General features: G+C 40.6%; 1 protein-coding gene across 1 annotated transcript in view; it reads right to left on the bottom strand.

Annotated features, from left to right (window-relative positions):
- Nucleotides 1–39: 39 nt before the first annotated feature.
- The window catches only part of crybg1a (crystallin beta-gamma domain containing 1a), a 36,853-nt gene continuing 22,089 nt past the window's right edge, over nt 40–14,803 (bottom strand). The window contains exons 5-23 of the mRNA XM_088289316.1: nt 10,958–14,499; nt 10,663–10,701; nt 10,449–10,567; nt 8,697–8,874; nt 8,154–8,293; nt 7,696–7,822; nt 7,580–7,615; nt 6,721–6,881; nt 6,485–6,611; nt 6,235–6,380; nt 4,380–4,506; nt 4,257–4,283; nt 3,717–3,829; nt 3,357–3,489; nt 3,105–3,244; nt 1,999–2,122; nt 1,720–1,878; nt 954–1,116; nt 40–687 (exon numbers count right to left, since the gene is read on the bottom strand). Coding sequence (XP_088145442.1) covers nt 599–687; nt 954–1,116; nt 1,720–1,878; nt 1,999–2,122; nt 3,105–3,244; nt 3,357–3,489; nt 3,717–3,829; nt 4,257–4,283; nt 4,380–4,506; nt 6,235–6,380; nt 6,485–6,611; nt 6,721–6,881; nt 7,580–7,615; nt 7,696–7,822; nt 8,154–8,293; nt 8,697–8,874; nt 10,449–10,567; nt 10,663–10,701; nt 10,958–14,499 — 5,690 coding nt within the window. The 3' untranslated portion in view covers nt 40–598. The remainder of the gene's footprint in view (nt 688–953; nt 1,117–1,719; nt 1,879–1,998; nt 2,123–3,104; nt 3,245–3,356; nt 3,490–3,716; nt 3,830–4,256; nt 4,284–4,379; nt 4,507–6,234; nt 6,381–6,484; nt 6,612–6,720; nt 6,882–7,579; nt 7,616–7,695; nt 7,823–8,153; nt 8,294–8,696; nt 8,875–10,448; nt 10,568–10,662; nt 10,702–10,957; nt 14,500–14,803) is intronic.

Below are 14,803 nucleotides of genomic sequence, written 5' to 3'. Positions count from 1 at the left end.
CACAAATATGTTGCTTGTCTGAAATGATACACGAGAACGTAACCAGTATTTTTCTCTTTTATGTTTACATATTTACAACAGTCCATTTTAAAATAGAATTCTTTACAACCTAACAATATGAATCAGTTTCAGTGTTAAAACTTACTTTGAAAACTCTTTCAAAACTTTACAATATTACCAACAATGGTGACAAAACGTCAATAAAATATCTTTGGAGTTTAGACTTCATTGCGTCCATCAACATGAGATGAGGAACAAGACACCTTGTCGTTGAGACGTCACGTACCATAAAGCAGAGAGAGAGAATGGCAGCATTAAGCCGGGGCTGACAAAAACAAGAAATGCAACATATGAAGAGAATGTGGCGACATAAATAAGAACATATTTCTCTTTGTTATAAAGTACAAAAACAACATGAACAAAATCAAAGTGTTAAGTTAACTCTCACTGTATAATCAGAACATGGTTACCGTCCCCCACGAGGGTCCAAATGCTACAAGAGTGCAGTGTTTGTGCAAAGTCCCACTCAGGACTTGTATGAGTGGCGTGTGTTCCAGTAGCGGAACCGCGTCTGAGGGCCACAACTTGGCCCTGCATGTCACAAAATCTCCAGTGTCCATCTTTGGTTTGGTTTTCCCTCCTCGAACGTGTTGAGGATCACCTGGTTCTGGTCGTACTGGTGACCTCCTGTTATACAGAGTAGAATGTTACGTTATGAGGTTAATCAATAAAACAATATAGCTAAAAGTTAACTTTTTTATTCAGTCAACACGAGCATGACTCTTAAGAATATTAAATTGTTACTGAAAACATTGCCTGCCTGTGCACACGTCTTCTAAATAAAAGTCTGATTTATATTAATTTTTATTTCCAATAATGAGATTTTTTTTTTTTTCAATTCATTGACTGACTAATGGTGATCACTGTAGTTGACTGACACAAGAGAATCTGACCTTTGACTTCAAGGACCAGGCCCGGTTGGAAGTGGCAGCGCACCAGACCATCTGAGGTTATGTCCCACAGCTGGTTGTCTTTTCCTGCCTCTGGAGACACACAAAGCCGACAGCCCGCCATCACCATGTTACCCGAGGTCTCCAGGCGACAGTCCTCGGCCAGCTGGAAGCACACAATCCACCAGTGAGATAAATTAGAAAAAATTCAAAGTAAATATTATGAACTGAAAATTCTAATTTGCCACGAGTTGATACCGTGCACAAGCACAGCAAACTGCTCAGTGTGTACAAAATTCAAAGACATCCGGCTAGGTACAGAAAGCAAAAAATTGTGATTTCCTGCCAACACAATGAAGTCAAACATACAAGTGAAAAAACTGGTTAAGTATGCAGAGCGTATAAATCAGTATTTCGCACCCTTTATTGAGCTAAGACATATTTCCCATCAAAATAAATCTCACTTCTCTAGTGGAGATTAAGTCAATTAATTTTCCTCATTCCTGTTAAAAAATAAAAAAAGGTGTCGCAATGAAATTGAAAAAGTTCACATGAAAGCACCTTCTGATGCTGAATGGACTCTTTTCGTTATGACAGGTGGTCAACATGTCTTTTACTGCACACTTTTTGTTTGTACAAACGACATATCCAATATATGTAACCAAGCGCCCCGAATGCGGCATTGCAAAATATGCACAAACTTCATTTAAGCATCGTGAGTACTGTATCTGGAGAAAAAGGTCGAGAGCACTTTAAACGTGATGCCTACCTTGCAAGCAAGGTGACCGTCTCGATAAAGCCAGAGTTGCTCTATGCCCCCTGTCTCTTCCACGGCATGCACCCTCATCAGCTGAATGTCTTCCAGCGCCCCCATCAATGACATTAGACATCCCGTCCCCTTGTTCCGCAAACGGATGCCAATCTGTTTCTGTAGGTGGGACACATGAAACACATTTAATTAGTTCATTTAAAATCTCCCTCAGTATGAATAAGCGAGACAGATGATGCAACTCTGCAGTGTTTTATTCAAAAGAAGATCCTTCAATACCTGCAGCAATGGCCGCAGCGATCCGATTCCCTTCCATCCGCTGAACTTGCACCAGTCGACGACTTGACCCGGCTGGAGCACCATCTGTCGCCCGCGGTAGTTGCTGCCTTCATACAACACCCACCTAGAAGGGGCCGGTTCAAATACGAGACAACGTCAAGTGAAAAAGTCTTTATATAGTTGAGCCCCCCGTTTGGAGCTCCTCACATCTTTGGCACAATTAATGCGCTTAATAGGATGCTACACTGTTAAACCTCAGCTAACACCATGTGAAGGAATTTCTTAGAGATCTGTTACAACTTTTGTCGGACTGGTAAGATTTGCATTCCCTCGTGCTCTTAGAAACTAATAATCAAAGGTACGGGAACAAAAGCAAGGTAAGGGCATACAATCACAACAGGGTCCCTACAGCTTATGGCAACTTAATCTTTTTCTTAAGACTTTTTAGTTTCATTTAAATTAAATTTAAGACCAACTTCACAATGTTCCCAATGTTGTCCAGAGTTGCTGAAGAACATAATATAAATGAGTCCCAACTGAAACTCACATTGTTTGGTTGCTTCCACTATTACTCCTTGTATTTTACAGAGTGTTAGTTTATTTTGAAAATTGAGGCTACTACTTAACATGTGCTAACATTTTGAAAAATCCATTTATAACATTTTAATGCCAATAAAGGCCTTATTTTTAGGTTCATGTAACTGCTAAGATTTTTTAGTATCCAAGGAAACCAGCAAAATGATTCCATTAATAATTTCTTAAATTACTTTTGTGTTAGCAGGATGGTCCATTTATGCCAAACGCTAATAGTTTTAGGCCAACACTACCATGACAAATTTGTGCCAATTTTTAATTGCACACAAATTAGTCTGAACCGCGTTGTGGTTTAAGTATGATTCGACATGTTAGTTTCTAATCATGCATAGATCGCACATTTCATTCAAGTTTTCTATCACAAGTTGGATCATCACAAAAAGTATTATTTACACATCTATCAACATCATAGGAAGAATAGCAAGCCAGTGTAGCCACTTGTCACCCCCCCAAAAAACAGGTTCTTTTTTATTGAATTTCAACAACCTTGTTAGCCGTAGGTAGGTACATACTTTCCTCCCTCCACCACCAGAGAGCGTGTGTGAGCAGATAAGCCAGTTTGGTGCAGGTTCACAGTCCCACCAGTCTGCACCACCCTGCGACCTGCGCAACCCACCTTGCTGAATAGCAAGAGGGAGGGCAGAGACAACTCCTACACAAGAAAGCAGAGAGCTTTATTATTCACATGCAATATGACACGAACTCGGTGTACAAACATGTACTCTCAGACGCACGCGCGTATGCAAACAAACATGGGCACTTACATGGCCAACGGTTTTCATGGAACGGATCTTCACGTCTGAGGACAGGAAGCCCATGAACTCAGTGTCGGGATACTCTCCCTCCTCGAGTAAGTACATGTTGTCAGCAAAGTTGCTGCCGTCATATGCGATCCAGCTGAGCATTAAGTCAAGACACACTCAGATTGCAGTACCATATGATATGGATATTTGCATTTCATCTTATGTTACGCGAGGGTTGGCTCAAATGTAGTTATCACATTGTGTTTATGTGCATATTGTGCAATACTTCAGCATTAATTAAAGTCCCTCCATATCCTTGCGAATATATAAGCATCATTTTTGCTGTTGTATTCAATATCAGTTTAGATGTGGCTCTTGTACCTGCCAGCAAGCACCTTACAGGACCTGGGCACAAAGTCCTCATGCAGAGCTGCTGCATTGTCCTCCAGAATTAACAGTTCACCCTTAAAGTTGGGCTCCGAGAACAGCTTCACCTGGATTGCAAGAAAGCGCACACTTATGAGAAAGGTGGTTTGTTTGGACCCTGGACAGAAAAAGGCATTAGACCACAAAAGAGGTCCAACAATTAACTATGATGTAAAAAGTCAATTTAGTCGGAGTAACTATTGAGGGAAATCACACTTGAAAAATTGTACTGTATTCCTTCATCTGAGTGTGACATTTTGGATGATTTGCTTTCCATCACATATGGAATTTGTTCCATTCCAACATGACTGTGGCCCAATGCACAAAGGAATACAGCAATTGTGAGCCATGCCCTCTTGACCAACGTCTGCGACTTCTGACATTACAAGCAAGCTTCTGGATGAATGGGTACAAATTCCCACAGAGCCATTCCAACATTTTGTACAATTCCCAAACCATCTACTATACAGCAGGAGAAATGGTTACACCACATACCTTGAACTGAGATTCCAGCAATGTTTCCTATATTAAAAAAAAAAAAAAAAAAAAAAGAAGTCAGGGAATCTTAGAGTGAATTTGAGTTAGTTTTTTTTTGTTATGTTTTGTTCTAGTTTTTACATTGAAAACTGGCTGCATTGATGAGATCTTGAAATTCTGGGCACCCCAGTCTTCTGGACATGAATACAGGCCCCTCTCCAGGATGTAGAGTTCACCACTGAATGCAGGATTCTCAAATGCCACCCAGCTGTCACCAGGAGAAGAAAGAAAACAAGAATTTGACATGTAAGAAGGATTGAAAAGTGCATTCCCACTCAGCGTTATTGACTAATGTTCTCGGGTACTAAAAGGTGAGCACCGACAACAACTCAGATAGGTCAAATCCACAGAACAAATTTTGTTTTACATTCAGCATATGGCTAATAAAGAACTTTTATTTTTACGATAATTTACTTAATATATACTGATGAGCTTTGAAATGAATATTGTCTGTGATCAAACACGTACCAGAATATTTGCCAAAATAGTTTAAAATTCACCTGCAATGGTGCAAGACATCTTAGCTGTCTAAAATATGTATCGCTCAATTCCATCTATGGTCACCGGCATTTTAAAATCGAGAACTAGTTGGCTACTGATTAGAGTAAATGGCTACTAGTTTAATACACACTTCTGAAATAAGACATTTGCTCAAACAACCTTGAACCATTTTATTATTGCATGTTATTAATAATAATGATATTCATTTATGTGAAGATACCGATCATGTTAATGATTTCTCACAATAATTAGGGATCAGATCAATAAACTGAATAATCTATATGCAACACTTTGTTTCAATTTTCAAATGGTCACTTTTACAACAATTCTAGAAAATCACATCAGTGGGGAGGTCTATTTCTAAACAGGTCCGAGGACTACAAGCAGAGAGTCTATGTCAGGGGTGGGCAACCTTTTTGATTGGCGGGCCACAATGGGTTCTAAAATTTGACAGAGGGGCTGGACCAGGAGTCGATGGATGGAGTGTTTTGGTAACCTCACCTCATTGGAGAAAAAAAATACATTTAATTGTAAATTAAAGTGAACAAAAGCATTACAACAGTATATATGTCTTTGGAAAAACCACAGTTTTTAGAAAATAAAACAATAACAAGGTTTATTAATTCAATTTTTTTCATGTTGGGTGGGCCGGATTATAAAGTTTAATGGGCCGCCTGTGGCCCCTGGGCCGTGGTTTGCCCACGCCTGGTCTATGTGGATTTCCTTGGACATGAAGAAAAAAGAAAAAAAAAAACATCTTGGAAAGGGACATTTCAATTAAGCAGGAAGGGTCAAGCTCTAATGTGATTACAATAAAAAATAATGAACACATTTTGATCACAGCCTTGGCTGTCAAGTGTATTCGAAAAATGACCTGGTTTGGCATTATAGGTCCTTATTTTAAATATTCATTGTATTAAATATAGAAAACCAAACTACCGATTTCTACAGATATCTTCTCTTATCAATGAGATACTTTGACAAGGCTTTCAAAATCAGACCAATTCTCTAACTCATATCGCCACTAGCCTCAATGCAAATATCGAAGCACAGGAATGAAAATTATGCAAATCCACAAGAGACAATGAGATGGGGAGATGAGTTGCGCGAGCTAATTGTGAACTGTATCCTCAGGGGCTGTTTGTATGCACCAACAAGGTGTGTCAAGTGTTTGAACAGTGACAGAACTCTTAGTCATGCTTGTAAGAAGAGTGGCACACACCTAAAACTGCAAGTGTCTGCATGAGAGGACACAATAAGAACATTTCATGTTACCCCTTGTTTTTACTCTCTCTCTGTCCTCTCAAAGTCGACTTAAAGTCTTTACTTTTCTTCCAGCCCAGCCAGTACAATGCGATCTGAATCTGAAGCCTTTATGTTTACGATGCACCGCGCAAGTAAAACGTTGTTGTTTCGGATCGAGCGCTTGACTTACACTCCACTCAGGACGTTGATGGATTGGGTTTTTAATCCATGGCCGATGTCCTCCACGTTGGCAATGGGGCCCATTAGATCCACACTGAGCCCCCGCTCGTCCAAGTTGGGTTCACTGAACAATTTAATGTGCGGGGACAAGAAATCCTAAGGGAGATAACATGAAAATCCTTTTTCTCATGATCCACTAAGACTGTAAAATATTGTGGAGAACATTAGATAAAGGGGCTCGGGAATAAAATGAAGTTTACCGTCCTAATGGGCCGAAGAGAGAGTAGACCATCCTCGGAACCCCCCCACTCACTGCAATGGGAATACTCTCCTTCCTCCAGGATGTACTGCTGACCCTCAAAGTTTTCCTCTTGACAGCCAACCCAGCTACCGGACAAAAAAAGTACAGAAGGGATTTCAGACATGTCGACTGTAACTCATCATCAGCAATATAAAGATATCCTTTCCACTCGCATCTGTGAACTCAAATACTCACAGACCACCGAGTATCTTGATGGAGCCCACTGTAGCGATTGTATTTTTAGTTCCACCGGTGGTGCCTTGTTCTGCTTCTCCCTCTTCCTCACTCAAGTTGTACAAGTCACCATCCAACTCTAAACATTCTCCCTCGAAATTGGCCTTTTCAAACACTAGTGCCTGAACAAGCCAGAAAGGGAAAGAATCAATTAACAGATGAGCTTGCGGGCCCAGGTCTTTTAGTTGACAACTTCATGCCCCGTGGTTTCTACAATACAGTTGCAGCTGAAAATCAAATTAGGATCACTCAGTTCACAATTCAGTCAAGACTAAACAGCGGGAACGTTTATATTGTGGTCAAAGTCACGCCTTTCCATTTCACATTTACACTCATTTATTAAATATTTCATGCACCTTTCAACTTGTCGTAAACTTGCATGGACAAGCAAGTTAAGTTCAACCCAAATGGGAATGATTCACAGAATATGGCGGGAATTTTACATTTTAATGGTTTCAGGTCATATTTTTAACACTTTTTCAAGTTCAATTACGGTGCCGGAAGGAACCGAGCATCATTGCACCTGCCGTCAGATTGGATGATATGACTAACAACTGTCACATCTTTGTATTGTCACTTCTGCAAAAAGTGATAATTATGCAAGATTCTAGCTTTCCAGTTTCAATTGTTTATTTGCATTATAGTAGAGCTTAATCAACATTAGCTTAGGTACATGTTCCTATTTGTCTATTTGCTACGGCGGTATTATCTTATATTTACAACGCCTCCAAATTCCAAGACCGTGTATGCGGCAATTCATTTATTCCATATGACACCCAATAAATCTAACATAAGAGATGTGATCTACGACAACACAAACCTTGACTTCTTCAGGATGTTCCACCTTTATTGCACCCTGTAAAGACAGTCAGACATCATCCGAATTATTCAATACACAAAATGACACAAACGTGATACCATGCAGTGTAGACTCACAATTCGAAGAGGTCTGAGAGAGCCAACAAAGGGCTGAGGGAATCCCCAGGTCTCTGAATGAGGGAACTCGCCTACTTCCAGCACTCCGACGAAACCTCCAAAGCCAGGATCGCTGTACACAAGCCAGCTAAACATACAGAGAGAACATGGAGAGAAAGTGGACGATTGTTTTATAAAGACAACACAATGATTATGAGGAAGTAACGCGCACAAATTAATTATAATTATCGTCTTCTCATAATAATGATCCCAAGCTCAACCTGGTAATTAGACTTAATAACAGATGTTGCACTTAGACCACTAGCCAGTACTTTCCAGATACTAAAAGGTACATGGGAAAAAATAATGAAAGTGGAAAAAAATATATTTAGCAGATTTCTCTTTTCAAACTGGAAAGCAGCAGTAAACGAAGCAAATTAGACAACATTAGATACATCAGTTGAGCAACATCAACTTACACTCCAGAATGGACCTTGATGGAACCAGTAGGCTGGGGGATCCCAAAGGAGACCATTTCAACTGTGTCGTCATAGTAAGACGACACCCTTCCCAAACCATTAACTTCCGTAAACAGGTCAATTCTGGGTTGGGTATAGTCCTGCAACAGACAGAATAATTCATATTTTTTTTCCCAATTAATAATGAAAAAAATATTTTTTTTGTTCATCGGTGCAGTGGTGCATTTTGCAGTGGTGTAGAAAACACTACATCATGCCGAGTGTTGCTTGTAGTATTTTGGCGACCTTACTTAGCTGCATGAGAGGAGCAAAATGTTGGGAACACCTCTCAGTGTGTTTAAATGTAGGTCAGCGTAATACCGCAAAGGTGTAATATGCGGGGTACTCAGCTAAAATCCAGAATTGGTGGCGTAGTTCTTGCATTGATCTCATCAAAACGTGAAGATGTAAGTAATGTTGCGGCCAGTCAGTTGAACGAAGCGGATACACAAGTGGGGGGTGAAATGAGACATTTCGAGAGACAGATCCAAGGCAGCAACTTACGTTCACGGCCAGTCGAATAGAACCGATGGTCAAGGGTGTCAGCGATACAGGCTGGCCCTTCTCGTCAAGAGTTGTTGGGGCGCCATCGTCAGCCCACATGTTCACGATATGATCTGTATGACCTTCCTCAAGGGCAATAACACGACCTTGGAAGCCCTTGTGTTCATAAAGGAGCCAACTGAATACAAAACGACGATTACATTATTAGATTTGACGGATACTAAAATAATGTACATGCAAACCTCAATTCCAATAAAGTTGGCGCACTGTGTAAAAAGTAAATAAAAACAGAAAGCAATGATTTGCAAATCGTTTTCAACTGTATTCAATGGAATACACGACAAAGAAAATATATTTATTATTCAAACGGACAGGTTTTGTTGTTTGCAAATTTTGGATTTGATGACTGAAACACAGTCCACAAAAGCTGGGGCACGGCCAACAAAAGACTGGGAAAGTTAAGCAATGCTCAAAAAACACCTGCCTGGAACATCCCACAAGTGAACAAGTTAAATAGAAAGACGTGGGTGTTGTGATTGGCTAAAAAATATTGTTAACAAGCACGAATGAGAGCAAGGTTCAACACTTTAACAAATGCATGAGCAAATAGTTCAACAATTTAAGAACGTTACTCAATGTACAATTGGAAGGAATTTAGGGATTTCATAATCTAGGGGCTATAATATGATTACAAGATTCAGAGAATCCGGAGAAATGTAAAGGCGAGGTTGAAAACCCAATACTAAAGCCAGAGCCCTTCGATCCCTCAGGTGGCACAGCATTATGAAACACCATCATTGTGAAAACGAAATTGCCACGTGAGCTCAGGTACACTTCAGAAAAGCTTGTCAGTTACCAAAATTTGTCAAAGGCTTGCGAGTGCTTGCGTATGTAGCAGACATTTTTTTTTTGTCAGGGTTTGCTAAAGGTTGCAAAGATGTTCCTAAATAGATTTTACGGATTTAGAAATAAAATTCTTTGTGAATGGCTAACAAACAGCTTTGCAACCTTTGGCAAATTTTAAAGAACCTTGACTAAAAAACAATATTCACTATGCAGGGCTGAAGTCAAGGCCACATTTATCAAGTCCACAAAGTCACAGTCCAAGCCCAGATGAGATCAAGAGTAAATTTAAAGACAGAAAAATACAAGACTATTTCCGCAACCACAAAATTAGAGAAATACAAGTACGCTCAAATCTTTTAAGCCCTAGTCCTCAAATGCCAAGGAGCCCGAGAGAACAAAAAAAAAACCCTCTAGAGTATATTGTATATTACACAAAGTCTTGCCAGTATACGGGCTTAAAAAAAAAAATGTGTGAAGACACTATGATAGGTAAATACAGGTTTTGGACCAATATATGATGCCATCCAAGCAAAGTCTTTTTCAGGGACATCCCTGCTAACTTCAGAAAGACAACACCAAGCTACATTTTGTATGTGTGGTGGCGATGAAAATGTTGAAAATGTTTGGCGCATCATGTGCAGAGCAATATACAGAGACTGGACTGTTGAGCAACTAAAGTTGGACATCAAGCAAGCAAGGGAAAATTCAAAAAGCTTCAACAATTAGCATCCACAGTTCTCAAACACATATTGAAAGTGTTCTTAAAAGGAATGGTGATGTGACGCAGTGGTAGACGTGCTGCATTACCCCAGTAGAAGCCCCAAGGAGTAGACAAATGCTAAGTAACTCATACAATAATTGACCTAATAAAGCCAAAAGGACATTAGACCAGTAAAGCCTCCTTACCACCCTCGGATGACTCGCACCAAGATGACAGGAGAGAGTTTCATCTGTGTGGCATCCTCGACGTCACTACATAGCTCGTAGACTTCACCGCCAAAGTTGTCATGTTCGTGTATGAAAAGCTGGACCGGGACAAAGAGGTGATGTTACAATCTGAGGTGGGAGCACGGTTTTTATTACGAGTAAAAAATAGTAATGACAAAACATTCACTGATACCTTTCCAGGTCTTTTGTGGAACCCTTTAACCACAGGTGTCTGCAAGGAAATGTCATAAATAGCTAAATTTACATCCTGGTAAAATAAAAAAAACGATGTAAATGTGAAACATTTGTTGTGTACGCTTCATTGGGTGATTCAACTTTGGTAACAACAATCAGGCATCCCGTGATACTAACACCACGGGTATTAAAACTATGAACTGTGCGACATTCTAAAAGTCGTGGTTGCATCTTTCCCTCTTGTTTGCATCATATTGAAGTCAAAAAGCTCAGTGGAATGATCAAATGCCTACCTTTGTGTTTTTCTTTGGAGGATTCTTTGGGATGTATTTGATGGGTGGAGGTAGCTCAGCATTATTGATTTTAGGCATTAACGCCTTGTCCATAGTGCGTCGTCCGTCTGGATTCTGCTTGGTATTAGGTGCCTTTGTAGAGTCCCGGTCAGTCTTCGACTCTTCTCTGTCCTCAAGATTTCCCTCCGGCGGTTTGATTTGTGAAACCGAGTGCAGAGAAGAAGGGGAGGGGCTAATCGTTGATTCATTTGCGGCAACTTCACAACGGCCCACAGTGCAGCCTGCATCTCCCCTTGTCACACCCGTCATATCTAATTCATGTTCAGGAAAGGTTGCATCAACTGCTTCCTGCTTTCCAGGGGAGGGCACATTTTTCTGTTGTTTGGATGAAGTTTTATTTTGGTCAGCGGCTGCTTCCTCTTTGCGCCTCTTACCGGACCAAGGGGAACTCAGTAAGCTAGAGAGGAAGGAAATCCTTTCTATTCGGGATGATGGTTTCCCAGGCTCCTCTCCATTGTTCTGCTCAATCGGTGGCCCCACTTTTTCCTCATCAAGTAATTCCCTTTGGTCTTGGTCTATGGAAATGGAATCGACAGGCTCATGTTTTTCCATGGTCCGCCCTTGCCGGTTAGCTGCTTTTTGTTTTAACACCATTGCTGGAGATAGGTCCTTTAAGCCTTTGTCTTTCTTTCTCAAGCCAAACTGGAAGTGTTCGGGATCAAAGGTTTTCTCAAAATGATTCTCCCTAATGGCTGGCATAGCAAAAGGAGGAGATGGGGACTTTTTATTTGGGTGCTTCTTAAGAGGCACTGAGAAAGGGATGCCCCCTGCTTTAATGCTCCTGATGAACTCTTCAAACTCGTCTGATTCAAGAGATTCGTCTTCGCTGGCCGAGGCATCCGGTTTCCTTCTGTTGTCCTTTTTCGCTTTGTGATGATGTTCCACGTCTAACCAGCTAGATGGCGACTCCTCCTTCAGCTTAAGTCCCGCAGGTGGACTCGACAATTTCACTGCAGTGGGAAGAGGGGAGACACCATTAAGTGGTGGCTTTATTGGCTGTTGGGAACTATTCAGGTTTTTAGCTTCTTTATTGGTTTGCAGTTTCTTTTCTTTGGCAGTCTGATCAGATCGGCTACTTAAACCACCAGCGGCCAAGCGTTTTTGTTCTCCTTCCTTAATCTGACTGGGCGTTAACTTTTGCTCATCTTTTTGTTTCGATACGGTTTGAATAACTTCTTTTGAAGGTGTGTTGTCTGACTTATCAATCTTAACAGCATCTCCTTTACTTTCAGGATCTTTGGCAATCGTCTCAATAGGTTCTGCTGTTAACATTATTGCTTTACTTTCTTGGTTAACTTTTGAAACTTTGCAATCTGTGTACTGATGAGTGTTTTGGTCCTGTTTATTTATTTCCTCACGATCAGATCTGCCGTTTCCAGGGCACTCTTGCTTTTGGAATTGAACACTATCAATTACATCACCAACTTGAGCATTATTTATGGCAGCTGGGACTTCTTCCAAACATTTTCTTGAGGACCGATTTGTTTCTTTTGGGAAATTTTGAGTAGCTGAGATGTCAAAAGGCTGAGTCTCCACTGCTTTTTCAGCATTTAATGCCATTGCAGGATTATCAATTTCATCATGTTTGTCAACAGTCTTTAAGTGTACTCCAACAGGCTCACTCTCTTCTTGGTTAATAACTTCAGAGTTGGTACTCTTTTGTGAATTTTCATTCTCTAAACTTTTTACTGGTGAAGCATTTGTTTCACTATCTTCTTGAGTAAATTCAATTGTCTTTACTTCACGTTGAGTCTGTTTGTCTTGAATTTCATTGTCACTCCTGGCCGCCTCATCCAAAGTTTGCGCTATACCGGGTTCCAGTTCTTTCACTGTTGCTATAGTCTGCCGAGATTCAGCTGCACTTGTACATTCCTTCAAAGGATCCTTAATAGCTTCTTGGGAATCCACCATCTTGGTTATACTTCCACAGACTGCAGTGATTTCTTCTGCCTGCTGTGCTTCACTTTTTTGCTTTTCTGTGGCATTTACTGTTTTCATTTCCTCTTCTGAAGCCAGCAGTAAAGATTCATTTTCTGATGTTAGCTGTGTGGATTCATTTGCTTTGGGGATGGCTTTCTCTGTTTTACTCTCTGTGTTTAACGGCTTGCGCTCCCTCATGCAGTTGTCGCCCATCACTGCTGGGTCATTCAGCTTTTCATTACACATTGAGTCTTTTCCCTCCTTTTTAGACTCTTGTATTTGTGAAAGAGACTCTTTGTCTAGCTGACTTTCAACATTCTTGGATGCTTCATAAACAGCTTCCTTCTCTCTGTCTATTGACTCTGATGTTTCCTTGCCAACCACCTCTTTACTTTTCTCCTTTTCAGTTGTATTTTGTACTGAATCTATGGCCATTACGGAAGGCAACATATTTTCATCACTTGCACTTGTAATTGGTACCTCAGTGATTTCACAATCCTTCACTTTATCAATGGTGTTTAAAGAAATTGACGGTGTTGCTGAAATAGCCCTTTTCAGCTCAGAATCATGGTCTTTTGAAGCAGATTCAACATTTGCATTCTCTTCAACTGGTTCACTGGAAGCGCCGTCCTGGTGAGAGGGTATCATGTTGTCACATTGAAGAACGTCACCTCGGGCAGTGTTCACAGAACTATCCATTACATTATCGTGAGCTGCATTAACACGTTGCACCATCACTACTGACTCTTCTACAATGACGTTTTCCAGTTTTGTGTCATTTGTTAGGTTGACTGTCTCTGAAAATACGTTATCCTTCGCATTCTCTTTTTGCAGTTTCGGTGCAGTGCTGTCGCCTTGGAGATGAGATGAATTTTCTGTTGAAGGCTCCGATATTGGTTGTTGACGGGCTTCATGCTCTTCTACCTGTCCGTTAGTCTCAGAATTGGGTACCACTTTGGCCGGTGCTACCTCCGCTATTGCATCGTTTACTTTTTTAACTTTGTCTCGAAGTTTTGTAACCACTCTCTCATTCTCTTTGATTGTATGAGCCTTTGAAATGCTTCCTTTAGGACTATTAGTGAGGACCTTTTCGAGCCCCTGTGACGCTCTCGTTTTCTCTTTGGTTTCACTGGCACAAGAATGATTTGTGTGTGTCACACTGTGTTCTTGTTCCTTGTGAGACACAGATTTAACATGAAGTGTAGTCACAGCGGTATTGTCTTTAAAATGATCAGGCTCGACACTGTCAGCGGGTTTGACGGCTGTCTCTGTATTACTGTTTGGACGTAAACTGCCTTCTTTTGGTGTAGACATGTTTGACGAATCACCGCTTGAAGCCTGTTGATTTTTCCTTGATTTGATATTGGCAGGGCTCCTCTGGCTTCTTGTTGGGATCTTACTTGGAGATGGGGGACCAGAACTACTCGATGGAGTCTTTGGGTTTGGTTTGCTAAACTTTGATTCTTTTTTATCTTGGTTGGTGACAACTGGGGTGTCAGTTTCCTCATGGCGTTGTCTCGTTTTAAAGATGTGAGTCAATGGTTTTAGTGACAGGATGGTTCCTGTTGGGCACAAACACACAAATGTTCATTAAAACCATCAAATCATAGAACATGACAAGCTCCAACCCTTCCCCAAATTTCAAGTAAGGATGTAATACAGTATTTGTCATGCCTTTCATAAAACAATTTTTTGGAGTTGGCAAAAATAAACCAAAGTAATTTCCTCACATCGGGACTTCCAATCGTATTTATGGGAAGCTACTGCTGCACCAATATGATAGATAATTAATATAGGAAAAAAAATAAAAAAAATCTGAGCTGGTTCTAACATAGAGGACCTGGCGAGCAAATTTTCTTCCGGCAG

This window comes from Idiotropiscis lumnitzeri, chromosome 1 (assembly GCF_059441095.1).
Source record: "Idiotropiscis lumnitzeri isolate Australia: NSW breed Sydney's pygmy pipehorse chromosome 1, RoL_Ilum_1.0, whole genome shotgun sequence".
NCBI classification, from domain to species: Eukaryota; Metazoa; Chordata; class Actinopteri; order Syngnathiformes; family Syngnathidae; genus Idiotropiscis; species Idiotropiscis lumnitzeri.
The sequence above is the reverse complement of the archived record's forward strand: the minus strand, read 5'-3'. Positions and strand labels throughout refer to the sequence as shown.